Raw genomic sequence first — 22,095 nt, 5'->3', positions numbered from 1 at the left:
TCCAAAGGTTAGAGTCCCTGGCCAGGAGAAGCTCATCTTCCAGAGTTCAAATCCGGCCTCGGATACCTAGAGCTGTGTGACCCTGGGCAAGTCACTTAACTTGTTTGCCTCAGTTCCTCATCTGCAAAATGAGCCAGAGAAGGAAATGGCAAACACTCCAGCATCTTTGCTAAGAAAACCCCAGATGGGGTCACAAAGAGTCAGACAAGACCAAAATGAATGAATCATAAAAAACCAGAGAACATAAAGTGTCCGAATGGAATTGGAGCACCTGCAGGACATTATCCTTCCCTGCAATCCTTGAGAGAAAACTGCATTTTCAGACAGCTTAGGGTACAGCCTTTTCATAACAAAAGCAGTGATGTCTTAAAACAACATTTGGAGTTGACTACAAAAGGGTGAAGACGGAAAGGTGTTGTCCCCTTTGGGTTCTTTCTCAGGGGCATCAGAAGCTGACAATATGGATTCTAATTCTGGCACTGTCATTTACGCATCTATCTATTTACTTTTCATTCATCCATCCATCCATCCATTTTTTGCAGGGCAATGAGGGTTAAGTGACTTGCTTGGGGTCATACAACTAGTAAGTGTCAAGTGTCTGAGGCCAGATTTGAACTCAGGTTCTCCTGAATCCAGGGCCGGTGCTTTATACACTGTACCACCTAGCTGCCTCCCTGCACTGTCATTTATTACCTGGGTAATTTTGGACAAATCACTTAACCTCTCTGGTCCTCAGTTTCTTGATCCATAAAAAAAAAAAATGTGGGGGGAGTCAGACTAGATGGTATGTGAGGTCCTTTCCAGCTTGTAATCAACAATCCTACAGTTAAATGCCTTCATCACCTGGCTCTTTCCTAGTTGTCTAGCGTTCTTACAACTTCTCTCCAAACATTCTAGACATGTTGATCTGTCTCCCATTTTCCATGCTTTTGTCCTGGCTGTCCCCCAGGCATGCCTGGGATACTGCCTTCTCATCTCAGTCCCCTAGTTTCTCTGGCTTCTTTCTAGATTTTGCAGGGAGCCTTGGGGGGGACCATCAAGATGACCTCCACCACTCTCCCCTTTATATCTTGCATATGCTAGTTGTTTGTTTACATGTCAGAATGTGGTCTCTGAGAACAGGGTTTATTTTATTTTATTTAAAAAATTTTTTGTTGTTTTTCTTCCTTCCTTCCTTCCTCTATTTCTTTCTTTCTTTCTTTTTGTGGGGCAGTGGGGGTTAAGTGACTTGCCCAGGGTCACACAGCTAGCAAGTGTCACATATCTGAGACCAGATTTGAACTCAGGTCCTCCTGAATCCAAGGATGGTGCTTTATCTACCATGCCCCCTAGCTGCCCCAATTTTTTTAAATTAAAAAAAAATTTTTTGGCCTTTCTTTGTAACCCCATGTTTTAGTACAGCTTCTGGCACACTTATCAATGCTTGTTGACTCCAGTGACTTTAGGCCTTCCAACTAGGCACAGAAGTCTGGTGCTCCTTCTATGACAGCATACTGCTTGTTGGAGGCCCCTGAAGCCAGGATGATTGTGAGACCTGGCAGGGGAGCACTGCATCCCACAAGGGGATGACTCTTGTACAGATGAAGACTGAGATAGAAAGGGGAGGCTGCATCTTCCCTTGCCTTAACTACTTTCCCAATGCTGATCTGGGAATTTTTTTTGTAGATGAATGAATGAATTCTTTATTAAGCACCTATCTTGTGCAAAGCAATGTGCTAAGGGCTGGGAATATGAAGCAGTCACACTCTGATGGTTGAAGACAATGCTGACTTTCAGCTAGAAGATGGTAAAGTCCAATGGTCCTTAGGATACACTTCTTTCCTCTACATCTTTAGATGGCTTGCTTCCCAGGATTCCCGCAGATCCACCCAAAACCCTTTCTACCTTTCTCTCTGAATGCGCCTTTCCTCGGTGGGCTCAGAGAAGTTGGCCATGCTGTTTCACCAGACACCCATCCTCCCCATAGAACTGAAGCCTGCCCAGCTCACTAAACTAAAACCTTTCCAGTGATGTCATTTAACCTTCTCAACAGCTATCCTGGGATGAGTTCGTCTGGAAATTAACTGTACAGAGGACATACAGGAGTCTTTAGGCAATAGGAAGCAGGCTTGAAAGACAAGTGCTTTTAAGTGGGTGTAGCAGGAAGACTTGGAAGACGGCCAGTTATAAGATTCCACCTCTCCTGCTCTCTACACTGGATATGTCGGCTAATCCCTAGCCCATCTGGAATTCAGAGATGGCTCCAGGCCCGGTTAGCCTACCGTCAATGCAGAGAACAAGGGAACCACAATTTTACTATCCTGTCTACTTAGGACATATGGGGCATCAATGGCCAAGTCGCCACTGGCTAAAGTCATGAGGGAGTGTGGGAATCCTGCTTTTGCCAGGAGAGAAGACAGTCAATGAAACTCCAGTTCACAAGGAGGCTTCATATCTGGGCTGACACAGACAAGTATGTATGTATTCTAGGCAGGGAAGATGGTGAATTTCAGGGGAGTAGTGGAGTTTTAGATTCTGGAAAGCCAATCAGATCTCTGCGAATAAGCCTGTAGAACTCTTAAAAAGTGAACGACAAATAGAAAGATGAACTGGAAAGATGTAATGCTCATTCGGAATCCCTCTCCAATTATGATCATTTCTCTTGGTAAGCAGTCAACCTGATGGGAAACCTCTACTTAATGACACATTAATTGGGTGTATGTTTCTGATATCCTGGCATAGCTGGGGTAGCCTGACTCAAAAGCCCATGGACAGGTTGGGGTTACTGCTTTTTACTGGAAGCAGTCTGACTTCATGACATGGGAGGAATAATGTTTAGCCTTGGAGTCAAGACAACTTGGGTTCAAATCCCACCTCTGACACTTATTAGATGTTTTATCCTTAGTCAAACAATTTCTCTGAGCTTTAATCTCCTTATCTATAAAGTGGGCTTAATGATGCCGGAGGTGTCTGTGTCATAGGGTTGTGAGGATCAAATGCTTGGAAATTAATCAATCATCAAGCATTTACTAAGGTCTATATTAGGGCCAGGCACTGTCCCAGGGATACAAAGGCAGAAATTAAAATAGTTCCTGCCCTCAAGGAGCTGACAATCTATAGAGGGAGACCACACGTATTCATATAGATACATAGAAAATATATAGAAAAAAATTCAAGGTAATTTCAAGGAGAAAGCACTGACAGCTGGGGGTAGAGATTGGGGGCAGGGAGATCAGGAAAGGTCTCATGTAGGAGGGGGCATCTGATCTGTAGACCTTTGCAGTCCTTACAGCACTACATAAATATCAGATTATGATCTAGTCCCTAATATGACCCATACAACATCTTTGAGTAGGCTGGAATTATTATCCCCAGAGGACATATAAGGAAACTGAAGCCAAGAAAGATAAGGTGGATTACCCAAAAGACCAGAACTGAGGATTTTGGAGTCCTTTCCCAGCCATTCAAAGATAAAGAATTTCACATACCCAGGGCTCCCTCCATGGGAATCCTATCACCTGTTTCCTACATTCCTGTTTTTGCCTCTCTGGGAAACTCTGGTTTGTTTTTTTTTTTTTAAACCTGTCATTTCCCCTGTCTTTCTTGGTCTAGTAGATTGATGAATGTAGGTTTCTTTAGAGTAGCTAAACCTGAGTTCAAATCCTACCTCAGACATTTACTAGCATGAAAACCTGGGCAAATCACTGAATTTGAAGCCCTCATCTCTTATGTGTAAAACAGGAGTAATAATAGTACCTATATTACGGGGCTGTTGTGAAGATCAAATGAGATAATATATGGAAGGGTTATAGAAATGTTCATTCATTACCATTATTATTATTATTATTATTTCTAGTCCCTTGTCACACTTTTCTACTTAAGGCTGTTAATTTCCTCTTTAGATACTGAGGTTTACTGAACAGTTTGTGGTATATATAGTTATCCCTTCCCCATCACGGGTGTCAGAGGGAAAATTCACGTCAAGTTTTTTGGCCTGCCCTTCGTACCAGAGAATTTTTTCCTTTTTTTTAAGGGGGTGTTTACAGTACTTTATTGTAAAATTTGGGTTAAGTGTTTGGTCATAGGCTATATGTAGGTCAATGTAAAGTAAAAATATCTTTTCTGTGTCATCTGTGGCTACCACAAAACTCCCCCAAAATTCCTATTTAGTTTCTTATGCTGACCAGCGATATATAGAAACTGAGATGGGGAAAGCTGCGATGTGGAAGGGACAATAGTAAAAACAGTAAAAGAACAGAAGACTTTCCACTTCAGTGCTGGCTGTGTGGCCAGCGTGCTTGCGCCTTATTTTTCCAGTCTGAAAAATAGGTCTCCTAAGTCCCTGTTCTGGCTCCCTAGCTCATGGTGTCTTTGGAGTGACAAATGAGATAATGGATAAGAGCAGCACTTTGCAAACTATAAAACACTGTATAAATGTTAGCTATGATAGATGTTGCAAAGGCAAACTTGTCCTTCTCTGAGACGCTCCGTCCCTGCCTGTGCTCCTGTGCCCTAGACACTTACCTAAGGATATCGTCATCGCCTGATGGATGAGTGCAGGTTAAATATATGCCAGCAGCACATCCTCCCCCTCCTGGGTCGGGGTGCCTCTCTTCCCTTTCTCCCTTGCATAGCTGACAGGCTGAGAAAACAAATCATCACCAAAGTCGGCCTCCTCAGCAAACTCCCTGAAAACCTGGAGCTTGGTGGGAGAGCTACCTCAGAGCTAATCTCACCAGATCAGAGGGAGATGAGATAGATGACACATTTCTTAACAAGAAAAGGCAGGCCCCCTGGGGATACCGGGGAATCAGAGAGGGTTGTGTCAGAGGAAACTGCTGAGACAGCACAGGATATTGTGGGCTCCCTGTCTCCTGCATCTCTCTCCTGTATGTGTCTCACTCTCCATTCATTTTCTCTCCCTCCCTCCCTCTCTCTCTCTCTCTCTCTCTCTCTCTCTCTCTCTCTCTCTCTCTCTCTCTCTCCCTCCCTCTCTCTCCCTCTCCCTCTCCCTCTCTCTCCTTTCTTCTTCCCCACCCCCTATTTGCCTACACTCTTACCTCTCTGTCCTGGAGCCTTCACTCCCAAATCCCCAGAGCATTCAAACCTAGTCAAGGCAGCAATTTTCCAAGCCCCATATCTGGAAATGCCCTGTCACTTGGTCCCCTTTCCCCCATCCATCCTTCTTCCCAATAGTGGAGCTGAGTTAATTCCAAACTAACAGAACACCCAGACCTCAAAACCCTCTGCCTGAAGGAGGGGAGAGAAGAAGGATACTGATTCAGCTAAAGAACATAACAAAGACCTATGTGGAAAGAGAGCTGGCTGGGAAATCAGGAAACAGAAGGTTATAGTCCTCAATACTCTCTATCAGTCACCAGCTGTTTGACATTTGGCAAGTCGCTTTCCCTGTCTAGGTTCATAGGATCTTTTTTTTTTTTTTTGGTGAGGCAATTGGGGTTAAGTGACTTGCCTAGGGTCACACAGCTGGTAAGTGTTAAGTGTCTGAGGCCGGGTTTGAACTCAGGTGGTCCTGACTCCAGGGCCGGTGCTCTATCCACTGAGCGACCTAGCTGCCCCGGTTCATAGGATTTTAGACACAGAACCAAAAGAAACCTTAGAGGTTATCTAACCCACCTCCCTTCATTTTACAAATGAGGAAACTGAGGCCCAGTCAGATACAGTGAGGTCACAAAGGAAGTAAACATCCACCGTGGGAGTCTCTCTCTCTTTTCCTCCATGGAGTGACTCTCTTTAAAGTCTTTTCTAATTCTAAGATTCTGCAAGTCTAAGCCTCAGTTAGGAGGGTAAGGAAAGAGGCTGCTCTGGTGTAGGGAGTATTAAACTAAAAGACCCTTTTTGCTTCAGACCTTGTTGAAATGTATCCCAAAATACCACGTCCCCACTGTTCATTCCAGGGAACAGAACTGGATCTCTGAGGATAAAGGTTCTCCCAGTGCCTAAGGGTCATTATTTTGAAAACCAGTTCTTCTAGTTACAGGATTCTCCATATAGTGCTGGGAGGGAGTTCAGAGGGTGGAAAGCTCAGTTCCCCCACAGTCCACACGGTCCAGGAAAGTAACAGCAAATAACCAGGTGCCTGGAGGTCTTCCGTGGACGTGTCATCAGTAAGTCTAGTGATTCAGGTAGGGCTGGCTCTATGCTGCCCATGTCCTGTGGTTGCAGGGTCCCAGGATCCTTTTTCTTCCACCACTTAAGAAAATTCCTCACTCACCTGGTCCCAATACATCCTTGAAAGAGAGGACAGCCTTCCTTTTCCTTGTAGCTAGAACTACAAATATTTCTGGGAGAATAGAGTCTCTAAATAAATGCTTGTTGATTGATTGACTCAATGACTAATTCAGACTCACGTATAAGTGACTGATGGCTAAGCCTTGGTTGAGAACAGACAGTTTTCTAATAAAGAAGAGGAGAGGGGCAGCTAGATGGCGCAGTGGATAGAGCACCAGCCCTGGAGTCAGGAGTACCTGAGTTCAAATCCGGCCTCAGACACAACACTTACTAGCTGTGTGACCCTGGGCAAGTCACTTGACCCCAGTTGCCTCACTAAAAAAGAAGAAGAAGAGAGAAGAGAGCATAGGGCAGTGGCCAGCCCAAGGTGGATGGGAAAAGCATGGTGGGAAAGGCTTGAAAAGAGAGGGTTGAGGTGGTTAGGTCGGAATTTGTAATTCTGCAGAAAGATGCATAGGGTGAAGGAGGGAGATGCTTTCAGCTCCCAAAGCCTTGAAAAAGTACAAGTTAATTCTTTGGGGACTGTCAGCAATTTCAATGGTATGGCCGGGACTGAGTTTAGGGGGGAACTGATAAATAATGTTAACAAATTCTCTAGAATTTACTTATGTCAAGCACAGGGCAGCCTAGAGGTGAGTTGTTTCTCCTGATGAATCCCCAAAGGCCAGTCCTGAGGGGCTTTCATCAACGGCCCAGCTTCTTCAGTGAGTGTGACCCCTGAACACTATCATTTGTATGATGAATGTCTCCAAGCCTCCTTGTCTCTGGGGAGGGCCACGGAACAAGGACAGAGGGAGCAGAGATGATGAGGATGAGGAGGCAGTTAGGATGAAGGAAAAGAGAGGTAAAGGCAACTTTAAAAAGTCAATGGCATAGTCTGGGACTTAAGAGCAAATCACCGTAGTGGGCAGAAGCAGCCACGGCAGAAATGCAATGGGGGTAAAAATGGTAAAAGGCAGCAGGGCTGTTTATGGTGTGGACTCACATTACACAGAGACACATGTGGCAAGCATGCCTCAAACAGGAAGCAATTAACCAGGGAACAGAAGAGTTGCTTCTTGAGTACGCCGAACTGGGGGGTGGCAGGCTGGTATTATTCTGGATGGCTGGCTTTATCCCTCAAGCATGCCCCATACACTTAGACTCACTACCCTATACTAAAATTTACCATAAGTGCCAGGGAGAAGGACACCTGATCCATCTGAAGTGGGAAGATTCTATGTTTCTTGGTCACCTAAGGCCACACAGTCCGGAGAACTGATTCCGTAAAGAAGCTAGATTTAGAAGCTTAGCTGCTGGGCCGAAGTTGGCTCTAAGGGAAGCCCAACCTCAGCCTGAGCCTGCTTTCACCCCCACTCCCACAGTTACAAACCATCAGGGTGCCCACGGATTTCCTGAGACCCTATGGTACCACTACAGACCACTCAGCTGCAACTACTGGTGGTGGGGTGGGACTATTAGAGATCTGGGTTTTCAGTTCACTATGGGAGAGGAGAAGGGGGAGAGAGACGGGGGGGGGGGGGGGGGGGGATAGTGACCTCTAGATCAAATGACTGTCTGTGAGGAACTGCTCTTCTTTATCCAAACTAAAGGTTTCCTTGCTCAGCTGCAGGCTTCTGGATCACTTAGGGCAGTCAAACCACCCCCAACAAAACAACCCAAAAGAAAGGTGTTTGTAGATCGTGACATCAAATGATAGATTCTGCTTGTCTTTATTCTGTTCCCAAAGCTAATTTTGTTTATGGGATGTGATGGTTTTAAAAAACCACCCTTCCCCATGCTCAGGCCCCCTAATGAGGACAGTTTAATAACAAACCATTAGGTTGACAAAAGGGTCAACTTTTCACACAGGCAGAAATGACTAATTTGCTCACTGCCGGTAGACAGTTGCCCAGAACACATGTAATTTACAAGTCCCCAGAGAGAAAATGGTAGTGAGGGTGATGGCCTTGCTTTGGAAGCGAGAGGAAAGACCACAGAAAACATCTTGCAGCCTCAGTTTTAAGGTCTGTAAGACTAGAAGAAGAAACACTGGGGAAAGAGAAGAGATGAGCTAGCTCCCCACCTCCACCACCGATTCATGCTTCAGGAAGATCATTATGAAAGTGACAGTTCTTGTCACAGAAGAGGGGACAACTAAGAGGGGTCTGGGTGGGCTCAGAAAGGCGTCCAGTCGGACAGCAGGAAGGACTTCCTGACAGAAAAAGTGCAAAACACGTACATAGGAAAGATCTGTAGAGGGCATGTAGACAGAGCGTCTTTCTGGGGAGTCATTCGGAAAAAGATGCCTAGGTGAAGAAGTTGTTCTGGGGGGAGGAGGAGATCCAACGGCCTTTAGGACAGCCCTGCAGCCAAAGGGTGATCATGGGACGACAAGTGGTCAGGGGTGGGGGTGGGGGAAAGGAAGCCTGAGCAAAAACCAGAGGCTGTACAAGAACAAAGCATGGCTGGGACTCTGACACTGAGCATCCTGGCTTGGCCACTGTGCTGCAGAGTGAGAGAGTGAGAGAGAGAGAGAGAGAGAGAGAGAGAGAGAGAGAGAGAGAGAGAGAGAGAGAGAGAGAGAGAGAGAGAGAGTGTGTGTGTGTGTGTGTGTGTGTGTGTGTGTGTGTGTTTTCCTGTGGGTCTCTCCCTCTCTGCAGCTCTCCTAAGGTGCATGGGTTCTGGAGTCTCTCTTTCCTCTGAACAGCCCTGCCCTCGGGGGCCCCCCCCTCCTCTCCCCCTCCTGCATCAGAAAGGCCAGGAGGGAGTTTGCAGCCACCATCATCTCTGTGGACAAAGCACTTGATCTGTATGATCTCATCTGTCGTCCCCCTGTCTGGCCCCAGCCTGGCCGAGAGAGAGAGAGAGAGAGAGAGAGAGAGAGAGAGAGAGAGAGAGAGAGAGAGAGAGAGAGAAACAGGATGAGAGCTATCTAAAGATCAAGACACACACGGGGAAATGCAAGAGAGACAGAAAAACACAGAGACACAAAAGGAAGACAGAAACTGGATGAAACAGAGTTAGGGATGAGAGAGAGACACAGAGAGACACACAGAGAGAGACAGAGGAGGGGTTAGGTGGAAAGAGACAGATAATCAGAGATAGACACAGAGCCAGCCACCAGACAGGGACAGATGCAGAAGCAGAGACAGAGAGACACGGAAAGTCAGGCAGATGCAAACAGACACAGAGCCAGTACCAGATACAGAGAAAGACAGAGAGACTAAGAAAGAGAGAAAGAAAGTCAGACACACACACACACAGAGCCAGCACTGGACAGAGACAGAGAGAGAAACAGAGACAATGCTAGGGCTAGAAAGTCAGAAAGATGCAGAGACAGAGATACAGAGAGACACAGATACTGAAAGTCAGACACACAGCTGGCACCAGAAATACAGAGATAGAAACAGAGACAAAGACAGAAAGTCAGAAAGATGCAGGGACAGAGAGACAGAGACAAAGACACAGAGTCAGACAGACAACAGAGACAGACATAGGCAGAGACAGAAAGTTCCAGAGAGAGGGGGATTCAGAAGCAGAGAAAGAAATGGAGAGAAAGTCTAGGGACCGGGGAGAGAGTGTAATGGTGAGTGGGTAAGAAGGCAAAAACAGGAACAAGGAGAAACACTGGGAGAAGCTAAGACGGAGTCAGCCAGAGGCCCCGAAGCCAGGGGACCCAGGGGACTCCAGAGCTTCTGTGAAGGCAGAAACATGGGCGTTCAGAGACAACAGAGCTTCCAGAGGCCCAGTGCTTTTCTGTCCTTTGAGGTTCTTAATCTGGGGTCCCTGGACCCAGGGAGAGATTTGGGGGCTCAGTGACTCAGGAGAGGAGAAGATGCTATCTCTATTTTCGCTGACTTCTAATGGAAATGCAACATTTCCTTCCATTACCAGGCTGCCAAAGGGATCTGTTAATCAAACCAAGTTAAAATGCTTGCTCTGGGAGCTCTATCTCCAAGTGGCTGAGACGGTCAGCATTTGGTACGTGCTCCTTGTCAGAGCCTGAAGAGCACTGGTAGGTTAAGGGAATGAGTAGAAGGGGAGGCAGGAGAAAGGAGATGTAGAGGAAATGATCTCTGGGGTTCCCTCGCCTCTCCCAGCCTTCCATGGGGAATAAAGACACGGGAGAGGCTGGGACAGCCCGCAGGAGGGCGAAACGGGCTGAGGAGACGAGAGAGAGAGAGACAGGCAGAGAGACACAGACACGGAACAGAGCCTGGGTCACAGAAAGCCAGCCAGGGAAAGAAACAGGTACCCAATGGTGAGAGACGGGAGACAAAGAGACATCAGAGATATAGAGATAGGGAGAGAAAAAGACAGATATGTAACAGGAGGCACAGGAGAAAAAGATCAAGAAAAAGATATATATACACGCACACAGATACAGAAAGACTGACATGCACAAATCAGGACATGCAGAGCAAATCCATCCGGAGATATGGAGATCACCATTTTTCAAGAAGTCTTTTCTACTCCTCCTTAGTCTGACCGCCTTCCTTCTAAGACTACCCCCAATTGATGCTGTCTAGATTTATTAAGCACCTGCCATGTGGCAGACACTGTGTGAAGTTCTAGGGGTGGAGAAATACAACAACACAAAAGACAAAAGGACCCAGACCCTGTCCTCAAAGAGCTTACATTTCCCAGAATGAAATAGAACCCTCCAAATAAACAGTAGAAATACTGGTGAGTAAAAGTGTAGATGGAATCCTTGGGGACCATCATGAGATTGAAAACTGGGTTCCTGATATAAAGACTGATGGATGGGAGCAGTGCCATAGGGAGGATGAAAGATGAAGCCCATCTAGAGCCCCTTGGGGAAGAAGGAAGATGGGATGATAATTAGGAAGGGTAGGGACAAATCAGAGACTCATAAGCTGGGGTGTACAGACCCCCACAGGGTCCATGGAGAGATGTCTAGAGCTCTGTGTACTTTGGATGAGGAAAAAACAATTCCGTGTTCATTTTTTTCCAACTTTGGTTTCCTTTGTAATCCTGTGGATTTTATTTTCTACATTTAAAAACATTATTTTGAGAAGGGGTCAACAGACTTAAATAGACTGCCAAAACAGGGTATGACATAAAAAAAGATTAAGAACTCCAGGGGTAAAATCAAGGGTGATATTGTAGAGTGGAAAGAAGATTGGTTTGGAAATGAGGAGATCAAAGTTTGAGAGCTGGCTTTGTCACTAGCTTGCTGTGTGGCCTTGGTGAAGACAATGCATCTCTGAACTGGCTAAGTTATGAGATCAAAAATCAGGATGGAGGATAAAGGGTAGTGGAAAGGGGGAGGGTGACTTGTGTGTGTGTGTGTGTGTGTGTGTGTGTGTGTGTGTGTGTGTGTGTGTGTGTGTGTTGAGCTGGGCTTCCTGGGAACTCTGAATGGTTTAAGAGAAGCAAAATCAGGCAGAGAGGTTGTTTCTTAGCAGGGGAACACTGGCTTGGAGGGGAGGGGGAATGGTTCAATGAGGTTGAAGGTGTAGAGAAATGATGAGGGAGAGGAGAAGAAGTGATTCAAAGGAAGGCTCTCTGAATGATCAGCATCCACATTTAACTACAACTTTTCCAGAATAGGAAATTGAGAAAGGGACCAAGAGGATGCTGGGTGAGGGTCATTTACTATAGAGATACCCAGCTGGAGTTGAGGGGGAAGCAGAGCAATCACTGTTGTTATTATTAATAAACATTATTGTTGGCAGTTATTGCTTTGAATGTTATCCTTCATAATTTAATACTACTGACACTTGTAATAAGGATGGTATTGATAAATGAGATCAACTTTCCTCTCAGGGCCTGTGGCAGCCCTCCATGTACCCGCACAGAAAGGAGAAGGAAATCAAGCTGGGTGGAGGCTGAGCCTAACTCAGTGATGATGGAGAGGGAAGTCTGGGCACCCAGCAAAGGGCTGGGTTTTTGTGTAGGCAGTCCAAGAGCCATGGACTAATTCATAGGTGCTGCGGCTCGATTCCCAAGCCCCCTTATGGGACAAGAACCTTAAGGAGGTACTGAGAGGCGAGTACTCAGAGGGCTGTTTACACAGCACGGGGTCTTATAAGCCTAGGCCCAGTGTGCAAGAAACCCAGCGGACTCAGTTCAGGGTTTGTCTTTTTGAAATCTGCCTGTTTTTTTGGTAGAGTTCCTGAAGTCATCAGCCCAATTCTACCTAGTGCCTGAAGGAGTCGACGTAGGTTGTAATAAGTAGCAGCCACAACAATAATAACTGACAATCGCAATAGCACCTCAAGGTTACATACATCATTTCACTTATCCCTTACAACCATTCTGCAAGGTATATTGTTGACTCCATTTTACAGACGAAGAAATTGAGGCTGAGGGAAGTTAAGGAACATGTTTAGGTTTATACAGCTCAGAATGGATTCCAGTGGGTTTTGAACCTGGGTCTTCCCTTCCTGACTTCAAATCCAGTTCTCTGGCTATTTTTGTTGTTGTTATTAATAATAAGTTAAAAAAAGTGAACAATAAACGATTTCCCCTCCCATTCACTCCCCTCAATGAGAAAGAAAATGCAAATGCTTGCAAACCAACATCCAGTCCACCCCAAAGCCTTATGGATGCAAAGACGGAACAATGCCATGGAAGAAAGCAGGGGAAGAGTCCTTCTGCTGGGGAAGGCTGTGCTTCCCAGTGAACCTCAAAAGGGAGTGTGGGGAGGAAGCGTGACTCGGTTGTACCTACCAGCTGATTTTGGAGTGAATTTGTCTCGGTTTGCAGCACATACGGCCAGCAGTCTATAGCCAAGATCCAGGTCAAATCCTTGTTGGGCTGCTACTCGACTGACAACCTGAAAGGAGACAGAGGGAGAGAAGAGAGAGAAAGTGTGTCATTTTCCAAATAATTGTCAAATCAAAGCAAATACCTGATCTGCTTCCGTAAAGAACAGCATTTGCGGGGGCGGGGGACACACCTCTAATATCTTCATATTGCCCTTCATATAACATCATCCTCACCATCACCGCCCCCCCCTTTCCTGCATATCACACTTGGCACTTTCACATACATTTTTTCACTCCTCATAACCACCCTTTAAGGTAGGAGCTAGGCTTAACCCCATTTTACAGATAAGAAACTGAGGACCGCAGGGTCACAGATCTAGAGTTGTTAAGGATCCCCAAAGACCATACAATTCAACACCCACATTTTAAAGTTGAGGAAACTGAAGCCCAGCCACGTTAAGAGAGTCACACAGGTCGTATCAGACAGTGTTTGAACCCTGACTCCAGAGACAAGTCAGTGTTCTTTCCACTGGACTGTGATGCTGAGAGAGATGGAGTGACTCTTCTGTTCTCACAGCCTAGTAAGTGTCTGCAGTGGGAGGTGAGGGATGGAGAAACAGACAGGGCAGATATTATCTCCATTTTACAATGAGGAAACTGAGGTGAAGTGACTTGCTCCCAGGTCACAAAACCAGAGTCCCAAGTTCCTGCCTCTTTCCATTTATACCAAAATGCAATTTCATTTTGGCAGTGGATGATTCTTTTTTTTTGGGGGGGGCAATGAGGGTTAAGGGACTTGCCCAGGGTCACACAGCTAGTAAGTATCAAGTGTCTGAGGTCACATTTGAACTCAGGTCCTCCTGAATCCAGGGCCGGTGCTTTATCCACTGAGTCACCTAGCTGCCCCCTCTTTCATTCTTATCCCTTATATCTGGGGATCGGTTCCTAGGGATTGTTTTCTATGGGCAAGGGCAGAGCTGAGAAATGTTGTCCGCCTCCTACCTCCTGGGCCATATTAAAGTTGGGCAGAAAGGTCAGTTGCCTGTGACCCAGCAAAGTCAGATAGGAGATGCCAGTGTACCTAGCTGGGAGGAGAGGTATGATATGGTATCCAAGTACCTTTCACTGGCTTCTAGAAGATGACACCCTCAACTTTGAATTCATACAGGATGGTGCCTTTCCATTCCATCCTTGACTCTTATGAATTCATGTCACCCTCCCTTGCCCACAGAATTATCTCCACTTAGGAGCTGGTCACCAGTTTTCAGCCATTCTTCTGTCTTGTGACTCTTTGTGACCCCATTTGGGGTTATCTAGGCAGAGACAATAGAGTGGTTTGCCATTTCCTTCTCCTGCTCATTTTACAGGTAAAGAAATCGAGGCGAACAAGGTTAAATGATTTGCCCAAGGTCACACAGCTAGTAGGTGTCTGAGGCTGGAATTAAGTCCAGCAAGCCAAGTCTTCCTGACTCCAAGCCTGGCACTCTATCCGCTATGAACCTAGCTATTCCAGTCACCAGTTTAAGAGAATTTGTAGTGCTCCATCCAAAAAAATCTTACTAAACTCTTGAGATTTTTTTATTAATACCTTTTTAAATATCATATTCATTTCAGAATATATTCCTCCCCCTCCAGCCTTCCCTTTTAACCAAAAATAACAGCAGTTTAACAAAACTAATCATTTATGAGAATATATACAATGTTCTACAAATGTGATCCCCCCATTTTGCAACAAAGGAAAAGGAAGTAGATTTATTCATCTCTTCTTGGAGGAGTTATGCCTGGTCATTATAAAAACATCATGATTTTTTAAAGTACCCTCTATTCTTTCAATTAGGAGTGTCCTAAAAATATGGGATACATGATGACTCTAAATAAAAATGGCATATCAAACATTTGAAAAGTGGCACACACCAAGGTTCTAATCCCTTCCCTATGGGTACGTCAAGAAATAGTAAACATCTCCTTGGAGATAGGGAAGAGAAAGAGGTTAATGCCTATGGCTGCCATTCTTTTTTTGGCCATTATTCTTATAGTGGGCAGAGGACAGTACTGTCTTTCATTCACCAGCAGTGAAGAGAGCAATGAGGTAGCAACAACAAGCACCCATGCCATCACTGGCAGACACATAATGGATTGCAAACCCTTGGTGTCTATTCTTTACAGACACAGTACAGGGAGTTGTTGGGTTTTTTTTTTTTAAGTGTTACTAATTACAAAGTTGTTCCACTGTATCGTGGAATGATACAGTACATTTAACACTTATAGGTTAACTCTTCAGCAGTATTGGGTGAATTGTATTATTCTGAACTGCTTTCTAGCATCTAGACTTTCTAATTAACAGCACAAAAATGGGATTTCTATTATTGAGAAGGAATTGCTGTGGACAATGATGCAGTTTATAAGCAGACCGTGTTATTACAGCTGATTTGGAAATGGAGATTCACATAGACAGAACAGGTCAGATTTTAGTGTTGTTTGTTGTTGTTGTTGTTATTATTATTATGGATATTGATAGGAAATGGACTGGTCTTGTGATTTCACTGGTCTAGGGAATGACCAGGTGAGGAAAATCCTTTCACCAATACATATCATATTTTCTTTGCAACTTACAGAGAGTTGCTTAGAAAATGATAATTAATAAAGAATAATAGAGGGGGCAGGTAGGTGGCACAGTGGATAGAGCACTGGCCCTGGAGTCAGGAGGACCTGAGTTCAAATCTGACCTCAGGCACTTGACACTTACTAGCTGTGTGACCCTGGACAAGTCACTTAACCCCAATTGCCTCACCAAAAAAAGAAAAAAAAAAGTTTGTTTGGGGCGGCTAGGTGGCGCAGTGGATAAAGTACCAGCCCTGGATTCAGGAGTACCTGAGTTCAAATCTGACCTCAGACACTTGACACTTACTAGCTGTGTGACCCTGGGCAAGTCACTTAATCCCCACTGCCCTACCAAAAAAAAATTAATAAAGAATAATAGAATCTTAGCTACAAAAGGGACCTTGGAAACCATCTGGTTCAACCCTCTGATCTTATGTATTAATTTTGTTAGAAGAGACCTATGATTTCATCGGTTTAGGTAACTCCCAGGTGAGGGCACTCCCTCTGCTAATCCAGATCCCTCACTTGCTCTATCGCTAGCCTTTCAGACTCACCTGGGGCATTAATAGGTGAACTAACTGGCTCAGGGTCGCAAAGCTAGCTAATGACAAAGTTGGGATTAGAATTCAGATCTCCTGCCTACCTGTCTAGCATTTAATAAATGTTTACTGATTGATTGGCTCAATTACAGCATACTAATTCCTAGCACAGACTCAGTTGGGGCATTCTCCCCTCTGCACTGGAGTCTAGCTAATGGAGGCAAAGGAAACAGTCCCCGAACCAGAATCCCTGAGAAGAAAGGGCCTTCCTGTGGCTGAAATGTTTGCTTAGTTTTTCCTGAGCAAACAGAGAACATATTTCCAAGCCAATATGACATAGGAGACTTCCACTACCACAGCTCATTTATATTGGTCTCGTTTTTCCCTGCTTACTACTAAGGATTCTTTCAGTGGTTCAGTGGATAGAGTGCTGGGCCTGGAGTCTGAAACACCAAAGTTCAAATCTGGCCTCAGATACTTCCTAGTTGTGTGACCTTGGGCAAATCACTTAACTCTGTTTGCCTCAGTTTCCTTCTCTGTAAAATGAGCTGGAGAAGGAAATAGCAAATTACTCCAGTATCTTTGCCAACAAATAGGGACATGAAGAGCTGGATAAGACTGAGCAACAACAACAAAGGTGACAGGCAATGTTATTTCCATTCTCATTTAAAAAGTGGAAAAACCAGAGGTCCAGGGCGGGGGAGGGTGTAAAGACCAAAATCAGCTTCATTGTTCCATCTCCAAGGGGTCCTAGAACTAAGGAGAAAATGCCTCTCTCTCTCTGTCCAACTTTGCTGACTCTACTTTGTCTCCCCATATAAGCTAATATCATTGATCTGATTTACTTAAGAAAGAAAAAAACCAACAACAACAACAAATCTTTTCTCTTTTCAGCCACAGATGACTACTGCATGCCTCTTTTCCCTCCTGACTTTCAGGCAGTGCTTGTGGGAGCTGGTAAGTGGGATGCTTGTGAAGGAAGGAGGGGAGAGGGGATAGGACAAACTGAATTCATGGGCTCATGGCCCACCCATCTCAGCATTCTAACGTCCACAGGCATGGGAACTGGGAAGGCCCAGCTGTCCTCTAATTGACCTTAAAATCTGGGTACATTCCAGTTCCTCTCAAAAAACATTCCTAAAGCTGCCATTCATAACTTTTCCTAAATCTTTTCTGACTTCATTTCTATTCCTTTTTGTCACTCCTAAGGGTTAGGTTTATTAACCAACGTATGAAGAAGGACTTGCTTAAGTTTACCTTAAATTCACCATGAAGTCCTAAAACCACCCCACAAAATTATTGCAAAATATCATCTCTTTAACATCGATAATCTCTTGGTAATGTGGTGTAGTCATGAGTCACAGAATACTGCAATCTCAGAAAAACTGCAAGCCACCCAAAGGACAATGGAAAGACACGAATGCATTGGGTGGAAGCGGGTTGTGGCATGTTACCTACGTTGACATGTATACTTAGAGGGCATCACAAAGGCCGTGTATGATTGGAAAAAGGAATGGGGTTGGTTCAGGTATCAAGGGTGAAGGATAACAGATGGGTAGCTTGAGCCCTACACTGGTGTCTGTGACATATTAGAATAACCAGAGTCAAGTCCCTAGCCCATTGGTGAAATGGACAACTTTACATAAGGACACTGACAAGATCATAGCATCAGAGACATGACAGAGTTGGCAGATTGCTGGCTACAGAGCTGTTGGATTTGGGTTCAGATCTTGCCTCTGATGCTTATTAGCTACGTGACCATGGACAGGTATATTATTTGAATTTGTTTCATTTGTAACATAAAGGGGTTGTGACAGATGACCCCTGAAGTCCTTTCTGGTTCTTGTTCTGAGTCTGTATTAGACAGTCTCACAGGCCATCCAGTGGAACCTCTTCATTTTAGAAATATGCCCAGAGAGGTAAAGGTAACGTGCAACCTTCAGGTTGCATGGGTAGTAAGCAGCAGAGACAGCACCTGAATTAAAATCCCAACACTCTTTCCATTGTGCCGTGCTGCTTCCTAGAACCATAGAGAAAGAGAACATATAGGTGGGCTCTGCTGGTGAGGGGAGTACCCATCTGAACTGATGAGAGTGACGATCCATCAAAGGATCCCACCCTAAAAGGGAGCCTCCTCACCCATTCTTTCAGATACTGTCTGTAACTAAGTCAGGGCCACCTTAGCGGTAGGGCTGCTGCTTGGGAATGATTCCTGGGGACCCAGTTGTCTGAGTACTTATCCTGTGGCTGAAGTCTCTTTGGTCTGGGGAAAGTCCCAGGCACTCAGGAAATAGAGAATGGCTTGAAGGATGATAAAGCCAGTGCTGGGAGGGACCTCAGAGGTCAGCACTTCCAAACCTTCATCTTTACAGATGAAGAAACCAGCAACAAAAGAGGGTAAACAACTTACCTAGGATCAGATAGTGAGAAAGTGTTAGAGGTGGGGTTTGAACTCTGGTCTTCCTCATTCTAAGGTTGGCCCTATAATCACTAAACCACACTCTTTCCTTTTCAGTGCTTGCCTCTCATTTGACAGAAGAAGCAGTTGAGGCTCAGAGAGGAAAAGTAATTTGCCCATGGTGAGTATGAAGGTTTTTTTTGGTGTAGCACAGCCTTAAACACAGGTCTTGTGTCTCTCAGTGCGGTGCTTCTTCCACAACTCCACCTTGTCAGCTAGGTGGCACAATGGATACAGTATGCAGCCTGGAGTCAGGAAGTCCCGAGTTAAAATTTGACTGGCTGTGTAACTCTGGGCATATCATTTAACCCTATTTGCCTCAGTGTCCTCGTGTGTAAAATGAGCAGAAGGAAATGGCAAACCACTCCAGTAATCTTTTCCAAGAAAACCCCAAGTGGGGTCACAAAAAGTCAGACATTACTGAAAAAATGACTGAACCACCACCACCACCTGTATCTTGGAAAAGGATGGGGGGCACCCATCCTTGGGTTCCTCTCTCCTCAAACTTCAAAGCCACCCAGAAATTTGACCTGGCTGCCATCTGTTAATCAGCAATTATATGTTAGCTTTCTTTTTAAAATTTTATTTTATTTTTAGATCTGAATTTTCTCCCTCCCACCTTCCCTTCCCTGTCGGTTAAGTTTCAAAATAAACAGTGGTTTGATAAAGACACAAACACCCACCTCTGGCCTTTGGGACTAAATCATAGACCTCTCCCCAGACCATCTTGTCAGTTATGCAAAAGGAAAATACTTGGGGTGAGGGAGGGAGGTTAGGACTTGCAGATTGCTGACCCTCTAAAGAAGGGCATGCCCCAAGGCTGAAGCCTTCTCATGACCTCTTCTGGCCACTTTGGGTCATGCTCCAGTTTGGCCTCCCCTCCATCATTTCTGTGGGAGCTCACCAGTCCATCAAATACTACTTTTCTCCTTCTGCCCTTCCTTGGCACAGCAGACATGAGTCCAGTGCTGGGACTTTGAATGAACACTTGAAGGAGACAGTTTAAACCTTGTAGAGAGTCAACATACTTTTTATTTTTTTCTCTGTTTACTTGAGAAAGGTTATATGTTGGTATTCTGTAATGATGGCTGCCCAACCCTTACCTTCTTTCTGACAGCCTGATGTGCAAATTCTGCTGTTTCCCAGAGAGTTATTATTAACAGGGAAAAGGTGGGATAGACTGACTGGAGGCAGGGTGATAAGACTGTAGGCATATCTCACTTACCTAATCTTGCAGAGTGCTTGTGAGCATCTCATAAGGTAAGACTTAGAGCTGGAAGGAACCCAAGAGACCATCATCAAGTCCAACCTCCTCATTTACAGATGAGGAAACTGAGGTACAAGGTCCTAGATTTAGTGTAGGGAAGGCCCGTATAGACTTTCAGGGTAGGAAGTAGAAAAGCCAGGATTTAAAGCTAAGTGTCCTAGCTCTATACCCAAAGTTCTTTCCATTATACCAATCTGGCTTTCCTGGATGACATGGCCAGAGAATCGATGAAGGGCAGCCTAAGCGTTCTATTTGAAATCTCTAAATGTTTCAGTCAGAGGAATAACTTGGGAGCCATTTAGTCCAATCCCTTACTTCCTCTAAAATAAGTTTTGTTAACGCCTTTTGTATATATCACATTCATTTCTGGATATTCACCGCCTTCTGCTATTTAAGAACTGAATCTTTTTTTTTTTTTTAAGTGAGGCAATTGGGGTTAAGTGACTTGCCCAAGGTCACACAGCTAGTAAGTGTTAAGTGTCTGAGGCCACATTTGAACTCAGGTACTCCTGATTCCAGGGCTGGTGCTCTATTCACTGCGCCCCCTAGCTGCCCCCTAAGAACTGAATCTTACAACAACAACAACAACAAACCAGTTAAGAAAAACCACTTGAGGTAGCGAGCACATCTTTTTTTTTTTTTTTTTTTTTTTTTGGTGAGGCAATTGGGGTTAAGTGAGGCCACATTTGAACTCAGGTCCTCCTGACTCCAGGGCTGGTGCTCTATCCACTGCACCACCTAGCTGCCCCGTGAGCACATCTTAAAAGGTATACAGTGGTCTGCTTTAGTTATCTCCCCATCTCTTGCCTGAAAGGAAGAGGTATTTCACTTTTTTTTGTTTGCTTTTTGCAGGACAGTGGGGGTTAAGCGACTTGCCCAGGGTTAAGCGTCTGAGATCGGATTTGAACTCAGGTCCTCCTGAATCCAGGTCCAGTGCTCTATCCACTGTGCCACCTAGCTTCCCTCTGATATTTTACTTTTTGTTCACTGGAATCATTGCTGCTGATTCTTTTATTTTACATATAGGGAAACCAAGTCCAGAAATATCAAGATCACACAGCCAAGATGATGGGAAAAAACATCCGATTAATTCAAGGGATGCAGGGTATAAACACAGTCCTAACTTGCTCTGTGACCTTGGACAAATCCTTTCCACTTCCCTAGGCATTTATTTTCTTACCTATTAAATGGGATTAATGATCCCTCTGCTGTCTCCCTCACTGAGTATAAAAAGATAGCATCCTAGACTCAGAGTGAGAAGGGACCTTGGGAAGTCATCTGGACCAACCCCTTCATTTTACAGAGGAGGAAACTGAGGGCTAGAGAATTTAAATGACTTTCTCATTGATTTAACTGCTCTAGTATAAGTCAGACCCAGGATCTGAAACTTCTTGGATCCAAGGCTAGTATTCTATCCACTTCATCAAGCCACCGTGATGACCACATCATTGTGTAATAGAAGGGAATTAGCACTTATTAAGCATCTACTGTATGCTAAGTGCTTTACAAATCCTGGCTTAAATACTCCCTAGCTACATATGACTGTGGACAAGCCACATAATCTCATTGAGGTTTATTTTCTCCATCTGTATGATGGCAGTGGTATTGTTGTTCTGCATCTGATTCCCCATGACCCCATTTGGGGTTTTCTTGGCAAAGATATAGGAGAGGCTTGCCATTTCCTTCTCCACCTCCTTTTACACATGAGCAATCTGAGGCAAAGAGGGTGAAGTGACTTGCCCAGGGCCCCACGGCTAGTAAATGTCTGAGAATTGATTTGAAATCAGGAAGATGAGTTTTCCTGACTCCAGGCCCGGTGCTCTATCCACTATGGTACCACCTAGCTGTACCATAATGGAAATAATAAGTATATTTCCACTCTCAGAGGACTGCTGTGGGACAATCACATAAATCTTACAGGACCAGCAGAGTTCTTTGCCCAAATTCAAAACACTGCATGAGTCAAGGATGACTATGAGGGCCTTTCACACCCTACTGTGGCAAACCAAGTTCAAATCCTTTTCAGTGGAGCCTCCTGACTGTCTGAGCTTCTTGTCTGGGGACACCGGCCACAGCCTGGGGTGGATGTCTCCCTGGAACAAAGGGAATCTTTATGTAACCAGAACCTCATGCTGAGCTGGGGAGAACTGAAGATGAGCAAGGAAGAGTGGTTAGCGTGGTGGAAAAATTCTAGCCACCAGGATCTTTCCCAATAGCTCTGCTGATGTCTTTGCAACCACTAGTGGAAAAGGCGGAATGGGGATGGGGCAGGTGGTAAATGTG

At 44.9% G+C, this 22,095-nt stretch overlaps 1 protein-coding gene across 6 annotated transcripts in view; it reads right to left on the bottom strand.

Annotated features, from left to right (window-relative positions):
* Nucleotides 1-22,095, bottom strand: part of ZMIZ1 (zinc finger MIZ-type containing 1) — a 469,106-nt gene that overhangs the window by 152,556 nt on the left and 294,455 nt on the right. For all 6 annotated transcript variants that reach the window (XM_043990032.1, XM_043990041.1, XM_043990031.1 and 3 more), the window contains exon 7: nt 12,910-13,015. In XM_043990032.1, the coding sequence (XP_043845967.1) occupies nt 12,910-13,015 (106 nt within the window). The remainder of the gene's footprint in view (nt 1-12,909; nt 13,016-22,095) is intronic.

Source organism: Dromiciops gliroides, chromosome 2 (genome assembly GCF_019393635.1).
Source record: "Dromiciops gliroides isolate mDroGli1 chromosome 2, mDroGli1.pri, whole genome shotgun sequence".
Taxonomy (NCBI): domain Eukaryota; kingdom Metazoa; phylum Chordata; class Mammalia; order Microbiotheria; family Microbiotheriidae; genus Dromiciops; species Dromiciops gliroides.
The sequence above is the reverse complement of the archived record's forward strand: the minus strand, read 5'-3'. Positions and strand labels throughout refer to the sequence as shown.